The sequence below is a fragment of the Pectinophora gossypiella genome, chromosome 3 (genome assembly GCF_024362695.1).
Source record: "Pectinophora gossypiella chromosome 3, ilPecGoss1.1, whole genome shotgun sequence".
Classification (NCBI taxonomy): Eukaryota; Metazoa; Arthropoda; class Insecta; order Lepidoptera; family Gelechiidae; genus Pectinophora; species Pectinophora gossypiella.
In genome coordinates this window covers 8,218,614-8,241,460 of record NC_065406.1, presented here as the reverse complement: position 1 = coordinate 8,241,460, position 22,847 = coordinate 8,218,614, and the positions used below count along the sequence as shown (strand labels likewise).

Below are 22,847 nucleotides of genomic sequence, written 5' to 3'. Positions count from 1 at the left end.
TACCCGAGTGTTGCTTACTATAGAAATTTTATTTCCCCATTTGCCATCAGATTCTGGTACACCTATAATACTTTTACCAAAATATTCCCAGTTATTCCGTCCCTCATAATATATGTTTTATTATCAATAACAACACCACGTTTACCATAGACAACCTAGAACCAAGACAAGCGGTCTGTCTCACTCAGACAGACGCCATTTTTGTAAAAACTACAGCTGTGATTATACTTCATGTTCATTCTTCAAAGTTTTGCTGTTTATTGCGCTCATATTAAATATAATTCAATTTAGACGAATATTTTAGACCATTTAAAGATTTACACATCATGACAGAGAAAGCAGAAACCAAGGTAAGCAGTAAATTAAATACATGTTGATTCAAAATTTCCATTCAACCTTGTCCGTTGGTCGATATTTTTTGTATGTATTTATTTCAGTTTTTAAGTTTTACTATTTTTAGATCTTTGGTTTCACGATATGTCGACTTGGATATTTGTACTTGTCCGGGCGAAATATCCGAAATATTATGCAGAAAGTTTTGTACCTGCGTCGTATTTGTGTAACAAAGCGTCAGGAGGGTGGGTAGACATCATCGACAAAAAGACCACGTTTCTTATTTCGTCATATCCATTTCGTACACCTCGAGTTTCCATTTACAAAATAAATAATAATTATTCTATGCATTTGTATTCCAGCACTTTATATCCCATATTAGAAAATTATTATTGATTTTATTATGAATGAATCAATTAAGAAAGTAGGTACCTATACATGTTTGGTATTCATGTTTATTTGCTATGCAGGTAATCAAATCAATTAAAATACTGAAAAAGGTATTTTCTAATCAGTTCAGTTCTTTGTTCAAATATAATTATTTACCTACTTACCTTCATTTTTATATTATTATTTTTATATTAATTAATCCAATGGGGAAGAAAGCCTATTATTATTGTTGTTTGGTCTTTTTAATAATAAGCATAAACTTGTTTTTAAAAAGTCCCTACCTACTTGTCATATTATTGAATAATTCAATAAATAAGCATATTCTTAAGTAATAATGCATTACCTACCATACCTACCTATTATTGCTTCAGAATTTTGAAACACATTGCAATGATAATTACTTGTTTCATCACAAGTTGTCTATTGTGGGGTGGAATAAAAACTTCCATGAATTAACAATTAAACCATTATTATACCTATTTTTTTATTTATTTTGGTACTACCTACCTATTTATGCATAGTGGATCATCTTAGAGCCTAAATATCTACGGAAATCTAAGCCTAGTTGGTCTATGGCAGTACTAACTAAATACATCAAATCTCCCTTTTTGCTAAGTACCTATTTAGGGATTCACAGGAAGAAAATTGTTTAACAAGTCATTAGTATTAAAAGATTATTATGATCTTTGTATAATGGTGTAGTAGAAAAGCCTGCTTTTATTTACCTATCTAGGTATGGTAAATGTGTATGGCCTAAGTATAATGTGTATGTGTCTGGCCTAAGTATAATTTGTGTAATGGTGTAGTAGAAAAGCCTGCTTTTATATCTATGGTAAATCAGACTGACACTAAATGTGTGTCTTAAAATTATAGCACATAAATAGTACTTCATCATTTTGTTGTGGATATAGTTACCACCAATCCACATAAAATCCTTGCCTCTTCCTTTTTAATGTGGCCAGTGAAAGACTGGAACAGTTTTCTGCAGTCTTGGTTTTCCAAATAATTACATTCTTGGAGTTTTCAAGGCTAGAGTGAATAGGCATGTCCTCCTTAGGCCATTCACTATCAAATTCGAACCTAAAGTTTATAAAAAAAAATAAGCACTTGCTTGTGATGTGCACCCTAATAAGTATTAAAAGAAACTCCAGAATCGTAAAAGGTAGGTATGATAAAAAGCAAAATATATTATATATATTAAAATAGCTGAATTTTTAATATACCTATTCACCAAGTTACCTAATAAGTAGACATACATAAACTCTCACCTATTTTCTACTAGGAGGGTAGGCAGAGGCTGTAGATACCATTATGTAGAATGTATGTATAATTTATTAGAAATATCAAGGCAACATATTCAACTTAAAATATATATGAACATTTGAAATCAAATGTTTACCATTTCTTTTTATATTTACCTACACTTTTTATAGCACACAAATAGATCATACAAATACATTTAAATTTTGTTTACAGTTAAACTAAAATAAGGTACCTACCTAAAAAAGAAATCATCATTTTAAAAACGTGATAGAATATAAAATTTCTTGATGCCTTTTCCTTAATTAAAATTCGTATATATCTTGATAAAATTTCTAAAGAATTTTTCGTTAGTTTTAGATCTCTAATAATAATATAACACATATATGATAAACTCTCTCTCTTTATTGAGTAATTGGCATTTCATAATTTATCTTTGATCTAGGACACTATCCAATTACATTACCATAAGAATATTTTTCACTATTTTTAGACAGAGGCATTACCGGATTTGGATGACTTATTACAATGTCCCGTGTGCTACGAGATTCCATCCGGGCAGATTTTCCAATGCAACGAGGGACACCATGTATGCGGCAGATGTAAGATGCGCCTGGACGTGTGTCCAGTCTGCCGCGCCCTTTTCTTTGGGACACGCAACTACGCAATGGAAGAACTCATTGCCAATGTCAAAAAGCTCAGAGCTTTTGTAAGTATTCCATAGACAACAAACAATTTTATTATTATCATGAAATAGCATAGTATACAAAATAATACAATCTCTCACTTTCAGAAATTGGGTGGTAAAGTAACTACTGGTACATCATCCTCGGAAAACAGTACACCTGCAATTGAAGAGCCAGCAGCAGAAAATGAAGAAGAAGAAGCCGAAGATGAGGAAAATAATTTGAATTTTGCTAGTGTAAGTAGAACATAATAAGTGAAAGTAAAATACTTAAACTATTTTGGCGAGACTTTGATAACTTAATAGTAATTTCATACTGACTAATTAGCATTCAGCTGTCTAATGAGGGACCACATTCCTCAAAAAATATATATATGGTGCAGTACAATGTTACCTTTGTTTAACCTTCCCGTTTCTTGGATAACAGACTTGCATTACACCCATGCACAACACACCTTCCACCCATTATTATGATCAAAATATAGAGAAGCAATATAGGTAACAACATAATTCTATACATATCTGATCCAAATATCAAGTAATATTTATTTTTATTACATATCTCTGCCATTACATTATATTTTTGTTTAATTATGTACTGAGGCAATGACAAAGTAGGTAATTATCACGTTGCGTTAAGTAGCGTCATCTATATGTGTTTGGAGAATGTGGCCTGGATAGTTGTTCATTGAGCAGATAGTTAAAATTGATTATCTAAAGACTTTAATGACTATACAAGCTGTGTTCTCCAAAAAAAAAAACTACTACTTATATTGCTTCTCTGTATTTTGATCAATATAATAATGGGTGGAAGATGTGTTGTCACTGGGGGTAATAACAAGGGTCATCATTTATACCCAAAAACAAAGATAAAAGATGCATTATTATGTCTTTTAGCCATGAAATTAGAAGGTTAAATAAAGGCACATCTGTATAGTGCCATCTATATTTACTTTGGGGAACACACCATGGAAAGTCCCTCATTGTAATAGGTACCTATTCTGTGCAATGTTATTTGTTTAAATATTTTACTTAATAGGTATTTATTATGATTTTCTCTATTCTAGCGCCCTGCATTCAGAGCACCTCCAGCTTGCAAAGGTCTTTTCCGTTGCCTGTGCTGTAAAGTGGGTAACGCTGAGCGACTGCCCGCGGCGCGACTGCTGAATCATTTGCGCTACTACCACGCACCCGAACTTCTTGAGGTAAATCTAAATTGTAGGCCCAACTTAAAAAAATGTATTGCTTATTTCAGTGTTAAATAGTTACTCCATTTCCTTGCTCTGTTATCCACAGAGAATATTCCATATTGCCTCATATGAACGTACGACATTTTCTTTCAGGGCCAGTCAGAGAATGGAGAATATTTACAAGCATGGCAATTTTCAACTGTGCCAGGAAGGCTGGTGACTGCTGTACGAGTGGCTGACATGGGAATTTTCTTCCTGGTTATTGAAATTAGCAGTAAGCTATAATTTTAAAGAAACATTTTTACTAATTTAACCTCATAGTGGACAACAAAAATGATTTTTACAAAATTTCAAAACAATATGGTTCTATAGAAACACACATGTATGACGTCATCAATCATCGTAAATCAGTCAAGAAGGAAAATGAGATTTTATAGTTTATCTTCGAGCCAGGCGTCCAGCCTATATGTAAAATAAGATTGATAAAATATAATATTTTTTTTAGATGATTCGGTGTATGCATGGTTGACGATGGCAGCGTCTCCTTGGGTTGCCCACGAATTCTGTTATACTGTTACCATATCTGGCAACGATCGCGAAGCAATTTTCTCTGACAGCGTAAGTTTCTTTCATTGACTTAAAGAATCCTTATCGGTATTGTATTTTTTATTTGACATAAGAATAATACGTAGAAATAATATTTGTTTAACAGGTATGGTCTGTAAGATCGTGCGAGGGCTCATTAAGGAAGCGTGGACATTGTTTGGTGGTGAACGGGACAGACGCGCGTGCTTTAGTAGCACCTGCGGCGATCAGCGGCAAGTTGTCGGTGCGGCGAGTGCCCACGGACCAGGTGGCGCAGCAGACGCAGCCGCGCGCCGTGCTACGCGTGGCCAGCCGCGGCAACGCTCGCGACTCTGCGCGCGCCCCGGCACACGACCTCGAACCTTTCCTGCAAGACTTACAAAACGATGTGGCTCGCCTCTCTCGGGCGTTCGCCACACTTGGCCGCGAAGCCAACGCTCTAGTGCGTTCCGAGGCGGAGATGCGAGCTAGAATTGAAAATGGAAACAGACCTGGGGCCAATCGTCCTGGGGCTACGTCGCCACCTGTTCCTCCTCCGGTTGTACCTCCTAACCCGCCGCAGGTTGCGCCTCCAGTTAACGATAATGAACGCCCACCCCTTTCTCGTAATGCTCGTAGACGCATGCGCCAGCGAGTTCGAGCAGCATTAAACGCCCCCCAGTCCCCCCCGGAGCGCACACCACCTGCACGCGCCAACGGTCCACCTACTCCAGCGCCGAGACAAAATGGGATTGCCAGTGTTCCTGCTCAAGCTCCTAGTGCCCCAATTCAACGGCACACACTGTTCTCAGGTCTGGCTATACATCACCAGCCAACATCGTCTTTACAACAGGCTCCACCACAATCATCCAGCGGTGTGACTAACGGGATTCCTCACAATGAAAATGATACACGCACGTCCAAGAAGAAGCGTCGTCATCGTAGATAAGCGTATTTTACCTTTAATTAAGTAATATTACAAATTGAGGATGAATAGGTAGTTACGGTGGATGTTGACTGCTCTTTTTAGAGTCTCAAAATTGCCTCTGGGGTCTCCTACTGTGACGAACTTTACAATATTGTAAATATTTTAACACTGCAATTATGTAAGTGCTGTGATATTAATGATTTATTATGTGAGGCAATACTGCCATTCAATACACTACTTAATTACCTATGAATATTTGACATGGAGTTAACCCCAGGGTAAATAAAATAATACTTGTGATTCAATAATGGATTATTGTTGTTTATTAATTATTGACTAATTTCATGATTTTTCGTAAATGAAGTGCATTTGTGGACTGTTTATTATGAATTTATGATGTTGCTGTATATTTTATAAGAATAATAATTTGACTATGGTATAATGCTATTTGCTTGTTTTAATGTAATCTCTGAATTCGTTGTAGAAACACAACGCTTGTTAATTGTATCTTAGCAGAAGGTAGTTAGAATACCTAATTATAATGTAAGAAATATTTTTTTGCGTTTAAATTAATCCCCAAATTCACTTACGAAAATAAAACAGAAAATTTAGTCCCTATTCTTCCGATAATGTAGTGCATGTCTATTACTGGCGTTGTTGTAGTGCATGTCTTACTAGTACAACAAAATACAGCGCCATCTTAAAAGAGTATGCTGAACAGGTCACGAAAACCTAACTCCATCTACTGAACAATAAAAAACCATAAGCATTCGTAGTAGCGCCATCTGTTATGGAGTAGTTAAACTGCGGTAATGTAGAGGTAGCGTTTGTAGTAGGTAGGTATATAATTCTAATAATAATAGCATTACCCTATGAGTATTTTATATGACAATGCATTTCCACGTAGCATGACTTGAGTGAGATGTGTCAATATTTCATACTAAGCTGATCATCGTTAGTGCAATAAAGCCATGTTTTATTAGGTGATATAGGTACCCTCTCTGTCCTGCCAAGCTACAATAAACATTTACATTTCGAAATGTTTTTAAGGTCTTAAAAAGAACAAATAAAAAAAAACTATTGATACAAAAGACATAGATGTGTGAAAACCTAATTGCATTAGTCGAGAATGCGAGTAATATACATTCTAGAACATTCGTTTCTACACCTAGCGTAGCGTCATCTGTTAATGAGAAGTGGAACTAACGAACATGTTAAGAGTTGCGACTGCTATATTTTTTTCAATCTGTCGTTTTAAAAATTAGTACCATTATCAAACTAGATGGCGCTAAGAATATATCGCAACGAGTGTTGTCAACTCTAATTTTCGAAAAGATGTAGAGTAGACTGCAGAAGTTCGTACATCTAATACACGTACTTTAAAGTAAAGCAAGATTTTTTTTTAAATATTTATCTTCTTGGTATACTTATCATAAAAATTGCTCGTTGAATTTATACATAATATTTCACACATAGTCTACCAAAAAGGCGAAAATTTGATCGATAAAATCTAGTTAGGACGGAATTTGATGCCGCAGCTTTTGTCAAGCCAAGACGAACGTTACATGCAATTGTGACTTGTGACTTATCGGTCCAAGAAATATTAGTACTAAATATTTCGACCAGATGGCGTCAGAATCATAAAAATATTGATCGAAAATTTCGCTCGGGCAGGATAAGGACCCAAGAACTGCAGATTCAAACTTTCTTAAATGAGGGACTTTCTAATCGATGTTCCCCAAACACACGAGAGATGGCGTTGTTCACTTTTAACGTGATAATTACCTTTGTTTTCATTGCTAGGGTACATAATTAATAAAAAATGTAATGTAATGGCAGAAGCATTATAAAACTAATTGTTGATATTTGGATCACATTATGTATAGAATGATGTTGCTACCTAAAATGCTGCTTTTTGTTTTGATCAGAATAATAATGGGTGGAAGTTGTAATTATACCTTGGTGTAATAAAAAGGGTAATCATTTATACCCAAAAATAAAAATAAAGATGCATATATAAATTAGAAGTTTAAACGAAGAAAAATCTTAACAACGCCATCTATCGTGTTTTTAGGGAACGCCGATTGGAAAGTCCCTCATTAATTTATCTTTGTGAGTTCTCTAAGCACAGGTGAGTGCTACAAAAACAAAACCGGCCAAGTGCGTTTAGGAGTCGCGCACGAAGGGTTCCCTTCTGAAATAGGGAAAAAAACGTACATTTTTCGTATGGAAGCCTACATAAATATTTATTTTGTTTTTAGTATTTGTTGCGTCATTAAATTTTTATTTTATTTTTAATTTTATTATTTATCATTAAAAGAATAATTTGTGGATATTTTAAGTGCCTACCTGTGACTATTATTGATATCGAACAAAGAGCAAAAAAAAAATGCGTTTGTTGTATGGGATCCCCCTTAATTTTTTTTTTTGTATTTTTTTAGTGAAAAACGACGGTAGGTGTTTTTTTGTCGCAATGTAAATCGAACAACGCGAAACAGTCGCTAGACCTACCTACCTACGCGCGGCTACGTTACGTTACGCATGCGTGATACGACGTTTATACCTAGGTAGGAGTTTTCGTTCTCTTTTATTTAGATGCTTAGTGGTTCAACGTTTAAAAATAGTTGAGTTTGTTGAAGTAGATGACCTACTGCCATGATTTTTCACGCACAGCACCTACCTACCAGTTATTACAATGTACCTAACTTTCTTACTTTACCTTAATTGTTATTCCTTCGGATGAAGTTCGTAGGTACCCTAGAACACGTCACGACACGTAGGTATGCAACGTCGTGTCTCCTCCGCGGTACGCACTCACAAACACGTACCATGGTCTTTAATAAAACATCAACATTCTTCCATACTCTTGTGCAGTAAATGGTCTATGATCCATCATCATAGTCGACACTACTCATTTACAAAATAAAACAAACACAAAAACGACAATTTCGCACAATTCGCGTCAAGGTTAGCATCCGACTGAGCGGCGGCGCCTTTGACGCTTTGCGCTAACGCCGCCGTCGTGGGCCGCGACCGAGTCGAGCTGACGACAAGAGTGAGAGAGAAGCATTTTTATGCTGCAATTGACAGAGAAAGAAATAATATCTGTTCGTAATGATTACTCTATTGGCGCGCGTTGCTGTTGACCCGTGCGGCTATACACCTGTGCACAGCTGAAATTGTAGGTACGTTATTATTTATTGTGGTTGTACATTGATAATTTGTAATAATTAGACATTTTTATTTATTTATTTTAAAGGTCTCTATGCAGCTTAAAACACAATATGGGACTGAAAAAAAATCAAAAATTTTCTAGAATTTTGCGACAGGAAATTCCACTTGATATCAACTCAGAATCATGGTCTGAATCATCCCTCAAAGTTTTCGTTACGATGTCACTTATACCCTGTATGTATGGTTTTTAATAATTTGTAATTTTTATTTTTTGAGGACTGAAAATAGTTTACAAACTAAAATAACGACTACTAACTTACATCAGTAAGTAGTAAGCAGGACCTACACATTTATGGGTTATTTTATTTTATTTGACATTTGGAACAGACCATGATTCTGAGTTGATATCAAGTGGAATTTCCTGTCGCAAAATTCATAAAAATTGTAGTATATTTTTTATTTTTTTCAATCCCAATTTGTGTTTTAAGCTGCATAGAACCCAAATTTAAAATAAATAAATAAAATGACTAATTATTAAAAATTATCAATGTACAACCACAATAAATAATAATGTAGCTACAACTTCAGCTGTGCGCAGGTGAATAGCCGCACGGGTCAATGGCAACGCGCGCCAACAAAGTAGGCATTATGAACAGATACAATTTCTGTCTCTATCGCCTGCAGCATAAAAATGCTTCTCTCTCATTTTAGTCGTCGGCTCGGCTCGTTCGCGGCCAACGGCGGCGGCGCCTTTGACTTTTGCGCTAACGCTTTTGTGTTTTGTGATTTATTTTGTAATAATATCGCCTATGATGATGAATCATTTACTGCGCAAAAGTATGGAAGAATGTTGGTGTTTTAGTAAAGAGCATGGTGTTGTGTTAGTGAGTACGTGTGATACCTACCTACCGCAGAAGAGACGCGATGTTGCATACCGCTGTGACGTGTTTTAGGGTACCTAGGAACTTCATCCGAAGGAATAACACTTAAGGTAAGGTAAGAGTAGTGATATAATAAGTTAGATACATTTTAATAACTGGTAGGTAGGTACCGTGCGTGAAAATCGTGGCAGCATGTACTTCAACAAACTCAACAATTTTTAAACGTTGAACCACTAAGCATCTAATTAAAAGAGAACGACAACTCTACAAGTACCTATCTAGGCGTCAACGTCGTACAAGCACGTGTAACCGCGTGTAGCCGCTCGTGGGTAGGTAGGTTTAGCGACTATTTCGCGTTGTTCTATTTACATTGCGGCGCAGTAAAAACTCAAAATCTTAATTAAATATTTGCGACAAGAAAAACACCTACCATCGTTTTAGTACAATCAAATAGATAGAAATATGTCGATAACTTGACACTAGCTATACATTCATAAATTAATTCGTTAATGGGCTGATGATGATGATGATGATGATACATTCATAACCTACGTATGAATATACATATACATACAGTGTATAGATTCAATAAAATCGTTAAAAATTGGGTAGGTATGTTGTCGTCATTTAATTCACTCACTCACATTCAATCACTATTAACGCGTGGATCAATGTAACGCGGGCGGGCTATAAAAGTCCATTCGCTCGTCATCGCCGCCGCATCTAGCATTACCGATTGCATAAGAAAGAGACCGCTCAAGTGTATAGATAGTAGGTTTTACTGTTAACAATACAATTTTTCTATTATGATTGGATGGACAATGTGAGTAGTTACATGAATTGGCAAAACAAGCTTTCCATAACAAAGGGTGCATATTCAAGGCTAAGATAGGGCCAAAGCAATCAGAAAAAGATGTGTCAAAACCTTCGTATGGAGTATAGATGTCTATGGATGTGAAACTTGGACACTGACACAGAAGGACAGAGAGAGACTCGATGCCTTTGAAATGTGGTGTTGGAGGAGGATGGAAAGAATAAGTTGGACAGAAAGTGTTACAGATGAGGAAGTGCTAGTAAGAGTAAGGGAAAAGAGACAAATACTTAGAATTATTGAGGACAGAAGAGGCAAGATGATTGAACACCTAATAAGACACGACGAATTTATTAAAAACATCATAGAAGGAAAGAGAGGAAGGGGAAGACCAAGAAGAGCTTACATGGAACAGATTAAAGAAAAGGTTAACGTCGTGTCTTATAGGGAAGTCAAGGAATTGGCCTTTGATAGACTGGAATGGAAAATGCTACACCGACAAGAGCGTAGCTCTTAAATTGATGATGATGACATGAATTACAATACTCACTCAGTATTTCTTTATTTTTTGCTTTTTTTGTAATTTTAGCGCGCTCTTCTCCGTGTTGACAGTTGACAAGCTAATCGCGCACTACCGACTGTTAGAGCACGCATTACTATTTGTGCACTAGCTTTTCGTCCCACTCTTTGAGCGTCCACGATCAATCTACGGTAGTTGTATATCAAAGTCAAAGATAAATTATAAATGCTAATCTAGAAATAGAAGCCAGTTTAAGATAATTAAAAGTCAGTAAGTTTTCTTTTTGACTGATTTCCGAATTTTAATTAAAAATTACGAAGAGTACAACGTTTGACTGTGTTTATTGACGACATCGTGTAGAAATGTATCGTTTTGTAAAAAGATCTTATTTGACTAGGTTGTTCAGGTAGTCTTCTTGCTTATATTTTTAGCGCCATCTAACGGAAATTTGTTTTGACGGTACTTCTACTCGCCGGAAGATGGAGTGGAGTGCGGTGAATGACGGACAGTATACGTATTGCTAATCATTGTGATACTGCTACTCCTCAACAGGTGGATAATCTTTTAGTCCGTCATGTCATTTTCCTCTTTTCTAGTCTATTCGTGTCAGTTTCAGTGTTATATAGTGCATAATGGTGATTTTGAGTGGTTTATTTATTATAAATCAATGTTTCATCGATTGTTAGGACTCAATAACTGTGCCAGTAGTTAATTGTGGAAATACATTGACGTCGTTTAAATCGACCGTCGGTTCGCTCTCAGCTTTATTCAAAAAGTGAGTATGTATAGCATAGCGTGCGATAGCCGTTTGCCTCGGTATCTTTATACATGGTTGTACCATGACTTCCCAACTGATTGCGTTTCTACTGACAGTGACAATGAAACCCTACTATGGGTTAACTAATGGTTGAAACACTATATTTTCTTAGATGTAATGTAATTTACTTTCGGTAGTTGCAATTACAAAGCTTAGTATGTTACGTTTTTTTTAACGGTGACGATAATCTGCGACCACTGCGAGTGTGTTTTAACAGGTTTTATAAGTTGCTATAAGTTATAAACGGTCTGTATTTACGTGTTATAAATGTATTATTTTATTTATTATGTGCTGTGAACTTCCTATCACTAATATTTGGTTGTTTTTTTATACATGTATATAAGTGTTAGGTATTTAACGTTACAATTCCGTTTAACTGTCTTTTGCTCAGAAGTTAATAACGATTAAAAGGATAAGGTTCATCATGGATAATACTGGTAAGGATTATTTGCTAAATGTTATATCTATAGGAAAAAAACTTAAAAAAAATATTTAATTTACCACTTAAAATTAAAACAACTTTATGCTAGCAGATGACAGATAGGTATAATAATAATAATAGCAAAATTATTGGAAAAAAGGCTGCTTTATTGTTATAGAAAAAAGGTTATCATGTGCTAACAGTCTTATTGTAGTAAGGAGTGTCCCACTGCTAGGCTGTTGCCGTTTTTAGATCATTAACTTTCATTGCTTCCTCGGAAAAGTACAAAATAAAATCCTGATTACATTGTTATTGTTTATGCTGCCTTTGTTTGCGGGAGATAGTTTTTTAATGTAAGTTACATCAAATATTTATTTACAGGTTCTTCACATTATAGCCATGGATATGGTTAAAGTGGACCCAAAGATGTTTGTAACTTGTCGTCTGTGCTTGGAGAACATGGGCATGTACCAGATTACACCCGTAGTGCAGCAACAAGTCAAATATTGTTTTGATATTGATGTGAGTAAAATATTTCATTATTTTACTGCAAGTGTGGCTATAAATGTTCTATGCAGGATGGTGGGGTGTCAATATGTCATTCTGTATTGTCAAGTCCATATTAGAGGAGTATGACGAAAAAAATAGGTTAGACGGTAGTCACACACATGAAGTAGGTATAATATCTGTATTATCCTTACCATCTAACCTATTTCTTCGGCCTCTTACTCTACTGGCTTAGATGCGAGTTGACACCAAAGCTCGTCCCTTAACTCTTGAAAATAGGTGATTCGCCTGTCACATTTTTTTTCATACTGTCTCCAACCTATTGTGGCTGTAAGGAGTCTTTTGACAACTTGTAACTCTACACATCCTAACAGGGATAATGGGGAGTCAAAGTATCATGGGCTCAGGGCTCCATAAGTCACATAGACCTCACCTGGAGTTGATTGTCTTGCAGGCAAGTGTAACCCAGTTATGGGGGACTTGCTCTAGGTATACCTAGCAGTGTGATGTGTATAAGGTTCAAGTTTATATGATATTGTATTGTGTCTATACTGATGGCTGGGCACATGCAGTCTTGGAGTCCCAAAAAAAAATAAATTATGATGACATACATAATATCCACTATCTGTCTATCGAGAGATATTTCCGCCCAAATAACACCAGCATAAGTGTCAACTGGCACTGGTGACTTACCATCAAACACAAAAAAAAATTACATTTCAAAACAATGGACTATTTCGGCTAAGGGCTGGTGACCCTTCCTCTTAGATAAATTAATATCAGGAGTCTTATTACCTTGTTGATAAGAAGTGGCTCAGCCCGTTCCCATAGGGATACGGGCGTGATTTATATATGTGTGTTTACATCTAGAAATGAGCATTCAGGATTTTGCATTTTAACAAATTTTTGTTAAAGACTCAGTCTTTCAAATCTCTTCAAGTTGAGGTGCCAACCTTCTTTTTTTAAAGAAGGGCAATGCCTACAGCATTCAAATTCAAATTCAAATTCAAAAATATCTTTATTCAGTAGGTAACATAGTTACACTTTGAATCGTCAATTTTACATAACGAACGTCTCATCCGCCTAAAACTACTGCAGCTTCTCACAACCTGTATAGATTCCCTCCCGTTAGTTCAGGCTCGCACTGACTAAAACCCCATGGTGTCCGTATAACCGCGGGTACGCTTTCGCATTCATGCGCGTCTTGCCGGCAATTAAATTTGATTTATGAGTAAGGTCTAATTTACTTATGTCTTTTATTCCAGGTTGATCCATTTGATGGCTTACCACAGTTGATATGTAAAAGTTGTGAGACAATTTTGACTGAATATCATACAAAAAAAAGGATATTCATTGGGAGACAAAATGCTTTAAAAGCTAAGTTGGCGGTCAGACAAGTAAGTACCTATGAGCACTCTTCCTGAAATGGTAATACTGATCCTATACATCTAGCCTTGGTGAAAAGTTAATCTAATGATTAAAAGTCATAAAAATAGAATAATTAATCATGGTTGTTTTTAATTAACAATATCCATGGTTTAGTAGTTAGACCATTGGGAGGTCTGGGTTTGATTCCCAATACGGACATTGCTGAAATTACTTTTTCTGGTTCATTTTCTGGAAAGTAACACCGTGGGTCCTGTTCTGGCTACTAGCCTAAACATCTCCACCAACCCTGGAACAATGTGCTAACAATGCTCCACACCTCTGGTGGATTTAGGCGAGGTCTGTGCTCCAGAGTGGCTTGTTTATGTATAATCTGTGTATGTTATGTCATTATTTATTATTTTAATAATTAATCTCATAAATTGATTTAAAACATGTTTTTTTACAGGAGGTAGAAGAGGAGTCTCGTGAATCACCACACCAAGAAGCGGTAAGTTCGAGCCACCAAGACAACAATGAGAACCCTGAGCCGAGGCCGAATGAACATACCACGGCGAAAAAGAGATTTGCCCGCATTCTCTCGACATCTAGTTCATCTGATATTGACCGCAACGACTCTCCTAGTGTAGCCATTAGTAAGAAAAAACAGATGAAAAGAAAGAAAACGTCAGAACTTTGGAAAAAGACGTATAGTCAAATGTTTTCGTGTAATCTATGTGGCAACCATAATAAATATCTCAAATCCAGAAATAGTCTCCGCAAGCATATGAAAAAACACAGAAATTTGGTCTCCCAATTTGAAAACATTATAAATAGACCTTGTATATTGAATATAACTAAGATAGATGGCAAAGCTAATAAAACTGGTTCTTCAGATGCTGTTGTGATAAGTCAGGATAAAATCATAGGGCCAGAACGAGATAATACTTATAACACTATATATTGCGCGAAAGAAGAGAAATCGAATGTTATACCAAATGACGACGGTGCGATTAAAGGCACAGTAAGAAAAAGACGTCGTTTGCTGTCAGAAAGTTCCACAGACACAGTGGTGCTTGATGGCAATAATAGTCACGGAACATCCAACATACAACTTACTGTAAATAAAGAAACAGAATTAGAGTGTATTAATATTGACGATTCATCCAACAGCTCAGCAACTACTTCAATAAAAGGTCATACAAATTATATTCAGCTACAAGAGGCCGATAAAAAAACAATAGATAATCTTATTAAAGTGAGTCATAATAGGTATATGCTAAGAAAACATGAGACGGTTGATAATGAGAATAAACCAAAAGATTTACCCCTCATAAAACACAAACTCTTGAGTATGGGTCGAAAAGTCATTAATAAACAGGGTATGGCTTGTACTGGGTTATTAAGGTTTATAGAACGACAAAATCTAGAAATCAAATGGATTCCAACAAATCCACAAAAAAACACGGGAAGTTCAGATGGAAAATTTGTTCGCATTATGCCAAGACTAAAAGGAAAAGAAGATCTCTCACCAGATAGATCTGGTTGGAAATATGTTCTTGATCCACCTGAAATGAAATCTGTTGCAGTCAACAATACAAAAAATAAAGGCAACAAACCAGTACGGACTGTAAACCAGAAGCCGCAAACTGAAGTCACACTGAATAAAACGGAACCTGAAAGGTTATACGAAGATACATACCATATTACAGAATCAGATCGGAAGCTGTTAAACGCGAATCCTGTTGCTAATCCAAAACAACTTCCTAAGAAGCTTAATACTACAGATAGTAAAATAATTCTTAAATCCGTGGCAGTTGCTGTACCTAAAGCGGCCGTAGTACCTAACGCGGTTGTACTTCCTAACACATTTGTTGTGAATAACCCGGAAGGTCATTCATCCTTTTGTGTCTTGGATCGAAGTCCTGACAAAGAAACATGCATGCCTATTATAACGTCTACAACATCCTTGGCTATACCATCCTTGCCTGCTCCACCCATGGAACAAAATAATGGTAACAAACTCAATGGTGATAAGACTTCTAACACTGCTAATGCTGTGGAGGTAGATAAACCAGCACCTCGGATTAAAGTCAAACCGTTTACTGAATTAATGTCTGAAAGAGCTTTACAATTTATTGGTCAGAATCAAGATACAAAAACAAGCACTCCTTCTGTCGGGGTTTGGAAACAAGACGCTCCTTCTGGTGGACCTTGGCAGCCAGGCGGCAAAATAGCGCCATCGATCAAACCGAATAACCAGAATCAAATGGCTACTCTTACTGATGTCTCAACTGGAACACCTTTACCGATTAAATCAAACCCTGCCCCGGTCCCACTGCATGCAGTAAATCGTGGTTTAGTTAGGTTAGACTCAGTTGAGCTTCCGAACACAACAACGGATTCCCCGTTCAAATACGTAAAGAATTTATTACAAATTCACAATATTAATTTGTTGAGTTCAGACCAGCCGGTACCCCAACATTTTGCTTGTCTAATAAAATTTAAATTAATGTTTCTACGGGAAACAGTCAAAACGCCTGTGACTCTTTCTCTATCAATATACTGTTCAGGCAATAATTTTAGCCTTATAGTCAAGGACTCCACTCAATTAACGAACCTTGACTTGAGCAAGTTAACGGCTACTTGGCAGTGGGAAATACTCAAGACTTTCGTAACAAGGGAGGATATTATCCAAAAAATGACACACAGTGCTCAAAGAATAGGTCAACAGGAGCATGAACACACTAAAGGATTTTTATGTGTACTAAAATCTATAAAGTACACTGCCATTTCGTGATTTGTTTATAATACATGAAATATTTATGATAGTATGTCTTGCAGATATTGTTTAAATTGTTTCAATAGACTGATTATGATCTACATATTGTATTGTAAAAAGATGTTTTTTCCTGTCGTGGAGGTTTTTCTTATAACAACATGTGCCTATAAGTATTTAAAAAGTAATAATGCACAAATTGTGTTTTCCTCTTAATGTTAATTAAGTTTTATTAGAATAGGGTTTTTTTATGTATCACTATTCCTTTAAAAGTTTATGATCTTTGTAAGATCTTATGTTGAAATTAAAATTGTAAATACATGAAATAAAGAACGTTAGTAACTTTGGTAACAACATTTATTTTTTAACCTAGATTCTAGTCTTTATCACAGAAGGGTTTTAGTGCATTAACCAAGTGTCCAAATCGCTTCGACGTCTGATAACACTTGTTCTGAGGGCGAGTGTTTATGGAACATGAAGTATCCTTGAATCTGCGCTGGACTCACTTTCTTTTTCTTCTCCAGCACTCTGAAAAATATACAGGTAGATTATAAATTCGCGAATGTTCTTAGTATCCCACAACTAGTAAGGAGGTTCTAGTAACGTAACTTAAAAGGTTCCTCTTTCCTGGTTCTGAGACCCAGCTAGAGTTATTTTTTACTCGCTTGAGGCCTTTGACACAGACCAAGTAACAACAAAGTAAGCTTGTAAGAAATACCCAGGACCAACGGCTTCAACTTGAACTTCTGTGAACCAAATCTTACTTTTTTGGACACAGGTGTGACTCAGCCTGCAAAGTTCTAACCTGATCAAACTATAAGTAGAAACGATTTCGTAATGGTTTCTTGTTTGACAATTTTGATATGTCCCCACCGAGAATTGAACCCAGGATCTTTGGATTTTGAACCCGACGTTTTTATTAGCTCGTCGCCTTAGAGTGAAAAACTGATGTGATTTTCTTCTACAAAACTTCGATTTTTTTCATCGTTTCAATTCGGGTAAACATTGAGACCGCCATATTCTTTTTATGACAGGAGATACGGGAATCCAATCACTGCGTGCGAGAGAGAAGACGCACTGTTGCTTTCTCTCGGGGAGATTAGTTGATTTCTGCACATCTCTAATCTAAACGAGTCATGATAAACATAATGATGCGCTTTCGTAATTCTTCTTCTCTTGTGTGGGTTGCGAGGTGGATTACCAACCTCATCAACCCTGGTGTCAGGGTTACTATTGAGCCGCCAAAGGCCCCTGACATGCCTCATGTAACGACTACTTACTTACATCAGTAAGTAATAACCAGGACCAACGGCTGAACGTGTTTAACGGCTTTCGTAATTGAGTTGTGTTTTTTATTTAAAAGTAGCACTCACCTTTCGGCAAATAGTTTTGCCCGGTCAGGAGCTTCTTCTCCTTTGTAGAACCTGAGGAACATCAATTCAATCTGTTCTTGATCGCAGTAGCCCACATACTCCTTCATGTCAACTCTTCCTGGTCGAATAAGCGCCGGATCTAACCTAGCGAATAGAAAATAAACTGGATAAAATGCAATTAGAAATAATGTAATTGTGAACTGACCAGCGACACAGCGTCCCTGACCATTAACTGTTAACCGGTAATTGTAGCATGGCACACATGATGAATACACTAAAAGCAATTCTTTTGGCTCAGTTATAGCGTCGAGCGTAATATTTACAACATGCTAAGACTACTACACCCGCGTCACCTGTACCGCACCGCGCACGGCGCGGTCGAATCCCTCGATATGATTCGCGCCAAGCGCGGTGCGGTATCTGTGCCGCTATCGCTGGTAATCTAAAGGCACAGCGCCCTTCATCGGTGGGCATCGGTGAGGCTCGGTCTACGTTCCAATCCATCATTACAAACGCACAACTGTTTTCACGTAAAGTTCGCCTGCTCTGCGACATGTCTGTTTCATCGAAATTAACCCGAAACCAGTAACGGAGGCCGTGGTTCAGTGGTTTGAGCGTTGGGCTCACGATCTGGAGGTCTCGGGTTCAAATCCCGATGTGGACATATCACAAAAATCACTTAGTGATCCCTAGCTAGTTTGGTTAAGACATTACAGGCTGATCACTTGATTGTTCGAAAGTAAGATGATCCGTGCTTCGGAAGGCACGTTAACCTGTAGGTCCCGGTTACTACTTACTGATGTAAGTAAGTAGTCGTTACATGAGCCATGACAGGGGCCTTTGGCGGATCAATAGTAACCCTGACACCAGGGTTGATGGGGTTGGTAATCCGCCTCACAACCCACACGATAGAAGAACCCGAATTCGGTCTCGGCGTCCTTAGGCATGTTTACGCTGTAAGGCGCCCGAGCTGCATCGATACCCCCCGATTGTGAGCGCCGAACCTAAGTAAAGGGGCCCTTTTCCTGAAATACTTTAAAGTCTGGAGACTATATTGAAACTACGTACGTATTGGTGCTAATTCCTGTAAATACCATCTAATTTTATTTTAAGTTATATCTGTCATTTTCTTATCCGCCGAAAAGGAAAAGGACGGGTAATCGACAAGCATAAAATTTATGGAACACACGTTAATTTTAAGGACAAATCTAAAACAACCGTCTAAAAATTTTACATCAGTCAATAACCCGACACAGGTAAGTAGACATCACGTCAAACGGATTGCATACCAGCGACATACCTTTTTGATTCGCCCGGGTTATTCATTCATTTACTCATTCTTCCTAAAATTAAGAGCTGTGAATCATCCGTCCCTTTCCTTTTCGACGGATTTGAAAATGACGGATATAACTTAAAATAAAATTAGGCGGTGTCTGCAGGAATCGGGGCCATTGCCATAATTGAGGTACCTATACAACAACCTCAGGTAGGTTGGCACCCAACAGTAACAATGATTGTTACCTCTCTAAGTAATTAGTGGTCATGAAGACTATCCGCGCCTCAGTGGAGGCGACGCCGTCGAGGCAGTTCAGCAGTCCGCTGAAGGTGACCCGGGTGAGCCCCTCGTAAGCAGCGCGCTGCGTTGGCGTGTCCTCCCGCGACAAAAACGCCGCGTCTATATCTTCTAGCAGAATGATCGATTGTTGCGGGGCCACGCTGTAACAGTTGGAAAACATTATAAAATAAAAGAAACCTGGGCTAATAAAAGTAAGCATTAAAGTAATAAAAAATCAACAAAAAGTTACTTTTGGAACTTCACCATCATCATCAGCCCATTAACGTCCCCACTGCTGGGGCACGGGCCTTCCCTATGAATGGATAGGGAGATCGGGCCTTAAACCATCACACGGGCCCAGTGCAGATTGATGGTTATTAACGTCTTAAACGTGCCTTCCGAAGCACGGAGGAGCTCGAGATGAAATCTTTTTTTTTGTGGTCACCCATCCTATGACCGGCCTTTGCGAAAGTTGCTTAACTTCAACAATCGCAGACCGAGCGCGTTTAACGCTGCGCGACCGAGCTCCTCACTTCACTATAATATCGATATTTTTTTGTATCGATTGGCGAGAACAGGGTATTAAATATTATTGAAAATAATAGTACTATAGCACAACCTAAGTAGGTGATTTAGCCTGTCGTCCGTGAGCCCTCTTTCGGAGAGGTTGAGGACGCATATGTTGTATTCTAGTTCACCAGCCAACGCCATTATAAACGATGATTTGCCACAGCCCGGAGGTCCATACAGTAAATAACCTGATAAAGAAGGACAAATATTTTAGTCATAAACATTCATACAAATTCATTTTTAAAGTATTAATATGTTAATGACATTGTTAACAGAACTCCAGACGATATTGGGTCCCACAACTTGGGAATATTGATTGAGCATTCTCTGTTAAATAGTAGTTTCTTATGAATTTTGAAATTTGGTTTCATGTTGAGTGGACAGGATAGAATTCATATTTATTTTACGAAAATACCTATTACTATTCCAGTTATGATTTATGACTAATTAAAAAGAAAAGAATAACCTTCCCATTAACCATCAAAGGGATCAAATCAATGCTGCCAACAAAAAAAGCTTGCTCATTAAAATACCCTCTTTTTATGAAATTTTCTTGAATTCTTGATTTTAAGAATGTATCTAAACAATACCTCGTCTATAAGGGATCCCTCGCTCCGTATACCAATGTGGATTGTTAATGAAGTCATTGCAGTCGGCAAGGATGCGGTCCGCGAGTCCGGAGCGAAGCACGACGCTGTGGATAGGGCGTCGTCGTCGCGGGTGCCCGAATTGCCGCCATTCTGAACCCATAGCTGTGTACATCACTGTCATACCTTCATGTTGTTTTAGGGCCATTGTTCTTGCTGGAATATTTAAATTATTATTCAAAATAAGTTCCTAAACTACTGAACAGTTTATTGGAGTTGTATGCACTCAATATCTAAATTAGGTTAAGTTACTTTAATTATACTTATTTTTTAGTTATGCCTGTCTATTATTTATAACACAAACCTTCTTCAAGTATATCATAATACAGCTGTTTATTTCTTCCAAAGGCTGTGAGTGTGACGGTTTCCCATGGAACACCCATGTGTAAATCTAATGTGTGTTGTTCTCTAGTCCGGTCAACTCGAATCCAGTTCCCTCCATACCTGTAATATAAGTTTAATACTTTCAGACACAATGTCTACAGGTGATGACCGAATCCCAAGTGTCAGTTATTATAAATGAAAGGTCAATGACTGAAATTTTCAACTTAACACCTTGACAGTCCCCATACAAAATGTTTTGACTTCCTTGTAAGTCCCACACTTCAATTTTTATATGTCGTATTAAAAATGTAAATAATAATAAATGTATTCTAAACACTTTACAAAACCTATTGAGTGCAATAGGAAGTAAACCATATTTCTTACTATCATGAAAAAAATTAGAAATTTTGAAGGGCCCTACTCAGGGCACCGTGACCCACGTACGAGTTACGGACATATGGAGTTTGTCTGTCATGACCCATATACGGATCACTGGACTGTCAACGTGTTAATCTGATGAGTTGGACATGTTAGTTGATACTTGATATGTATGCAACATTGTGAAATATGTAGTTAATATATTATAATAAAATATATTAGAAAGAGCAAAAAAGGATTTTTAAATATTTTATTAAAAGTCTTAAACATTTTTTGTCAATTAAACCCAATTTTATTTTTTAAATGTCGTAAGGGTGCTGCTATATTCTAGGTTACTCCCATCTAACATGATAACCTCAACTTTCCATTATACTGAAAATTCTACAAAAACAGAGTGAATGAATTAAATACTATAGTACCTGAAGAAGTGTTGTCCAACGCTAGGTATAAAGTCGTATTTAGTTTTTATTTGTCCCGTATCCTTTTGAAGAAAGGACGTTTCTACGCTTAAATGCTGTGTTTGTTTTGCCCCTTTCTGTGTGATCCACTGCAGTAACCACTGGTAGGACTTGTCTCTACACGGTACCTCCAGAGTTATCATACAGTGTCTTCTGAAAATCATTGTTGATGCCTGGAAACCTTTACGAAGTATCGCGGCACCAGCTCCCAACCCAAATAAGCCAAAACCCGCTCCAAAATATGGATTGTCAGACAAAGACGACACGTAGTCGCTAATAGTCATTGTGGAAATAAGTTTTTAAGTCAGAAATATATCTAAAAATGTAATATTTTAAACAAAACCTCGAAAATATTCTTCAGACCGAATGACACAAAACTGACAAGTGACACTGACAGTTGTACTCCGGTAAACAGCTGATACTTCTTTTTTTGTTCACCTATAAGGGTCAGATCACAGAGTCATGCTGCCTAATGCCTAACAGCTGTTTCTTATTCTTTTAAGACTGAAACGGAGGTAGGTAAGTAGTTGCACAATTTACACAAAACATCTCTTATTAGACTTGAAGCCTGATGAGCTGTAGAAGTACCTATCTAAAATCTAAATACGTAGTAGGTACACGTATGTATTCTAAGTATTGATATATTAGTATATCCATGATTTTAAGGGTCTGGTAGACTTTTGCAGTTCCGCGATCTTTGCGGCGTAAACAGAGGGCACGAGTCTTAGTGTACTTATATTTACCGCATTGATTTCGATTCATTCGATATTAATTTTAATGGAATGTCGTAATTTACACTTTTATTATTTTTTCGTATTGTATTCCATTGCCATTTCTTAGTTAGGTACCGATGTTTTTATCAAATAGGGAGGTATTACCTACTTCCAGTTTTTACATAATACTTGCTCTGTACGTAT

General features: G+C 37.0%; 3 protein-coding genes across 4 annotated transcripts; 2 read left to right on the top strand and 1 right to left on the bottom strand.

The window, feature by feature from the left end:
* Positions 1-160: 160 nt before the first annotated feature.
* LOC126381829 (uncharacterized) lies at positions 161-5,905 on the top strand. Its single transcript, XM_050031327.1, has 7 exons — positions 161-350; positions 2,477-2,692; positions 2,777-2,905; positions 3,736-3,873; positions 4,012-4,132; positions 4,364-4,476; positions 4,571-5,905. The coding sequence occupies exons 1-7, from the start codon at positions 327-329 to the stop codon at positions 5,369-5,371; spliced, it is 1,542 nt and encodes a 513-aa protein (XP_049887284.1). The 5' UTR covers positions 161-326; the 3' UTR covers positions 5,372-5,905.
* Positions 5,906-11,285: 5,380 nt separating this feature from the next.
* Positions 11,286-16,969, top strand: LOC126381819 (uncharacterized). Of its 2 annotated transcripts, none has more exons than XM_050031315.1 (4): positions 11,286-11,511; positions 12,356-12,496; positions 13,747-13,878; positions 14,316-16,968. In XM_050031315.1, the coding sequence occupies exons 2-4, from the start codon at positions 12,374-12,376 to the stop codon at positions 16,644-16,646; spliced, it is 2,586 nt and encodes an 861-aa protein (XP_049887272.1). In that variant the 5' UTR covers positions 11,286-11,511; positions 12,356-12,373; the 3' UTR covers positions 16,647-16,968. The 2 variants fall into 2 exon arrangements, with proteins under 2 accessions (XP_049887272.1, XP_049887273.1); XM_050031316.1 differs by lacking the exon at positions 11,286-11,511 and adding an exon at positions 11,560-11,990 and having other exon boundaries at positions 14,316-16,969.
* LOC126381832 (mitochondrial chaperone BCS1) lies at positions 16,965-22,329 on the bottom strand. The gene is made up of 7 exons (XM_050031342.1): positions 21,892-22,329; positions 21,075-21,214; positions 20,714-20,926; positions 20,173-20,311; positions 19,520-19,714; positions 17,999-18,142; positions 16,965-17,153 (listed from the first exon to the last, which is right to left on the bottom strand). Exons 1-7 carry the CDS (start codon positions 22,212-22,214, stop codon positions 17,033-17,035), a joined length of 1,275 nt encoding a protein of 424 aa, XP_049887299.1. The 5' UTR covers positions 22,215-22,329; the 3' UTR covers positions 16,965-17,032.
* Positions 22,330-22,847: the final 518 nt, after the last annotated feature.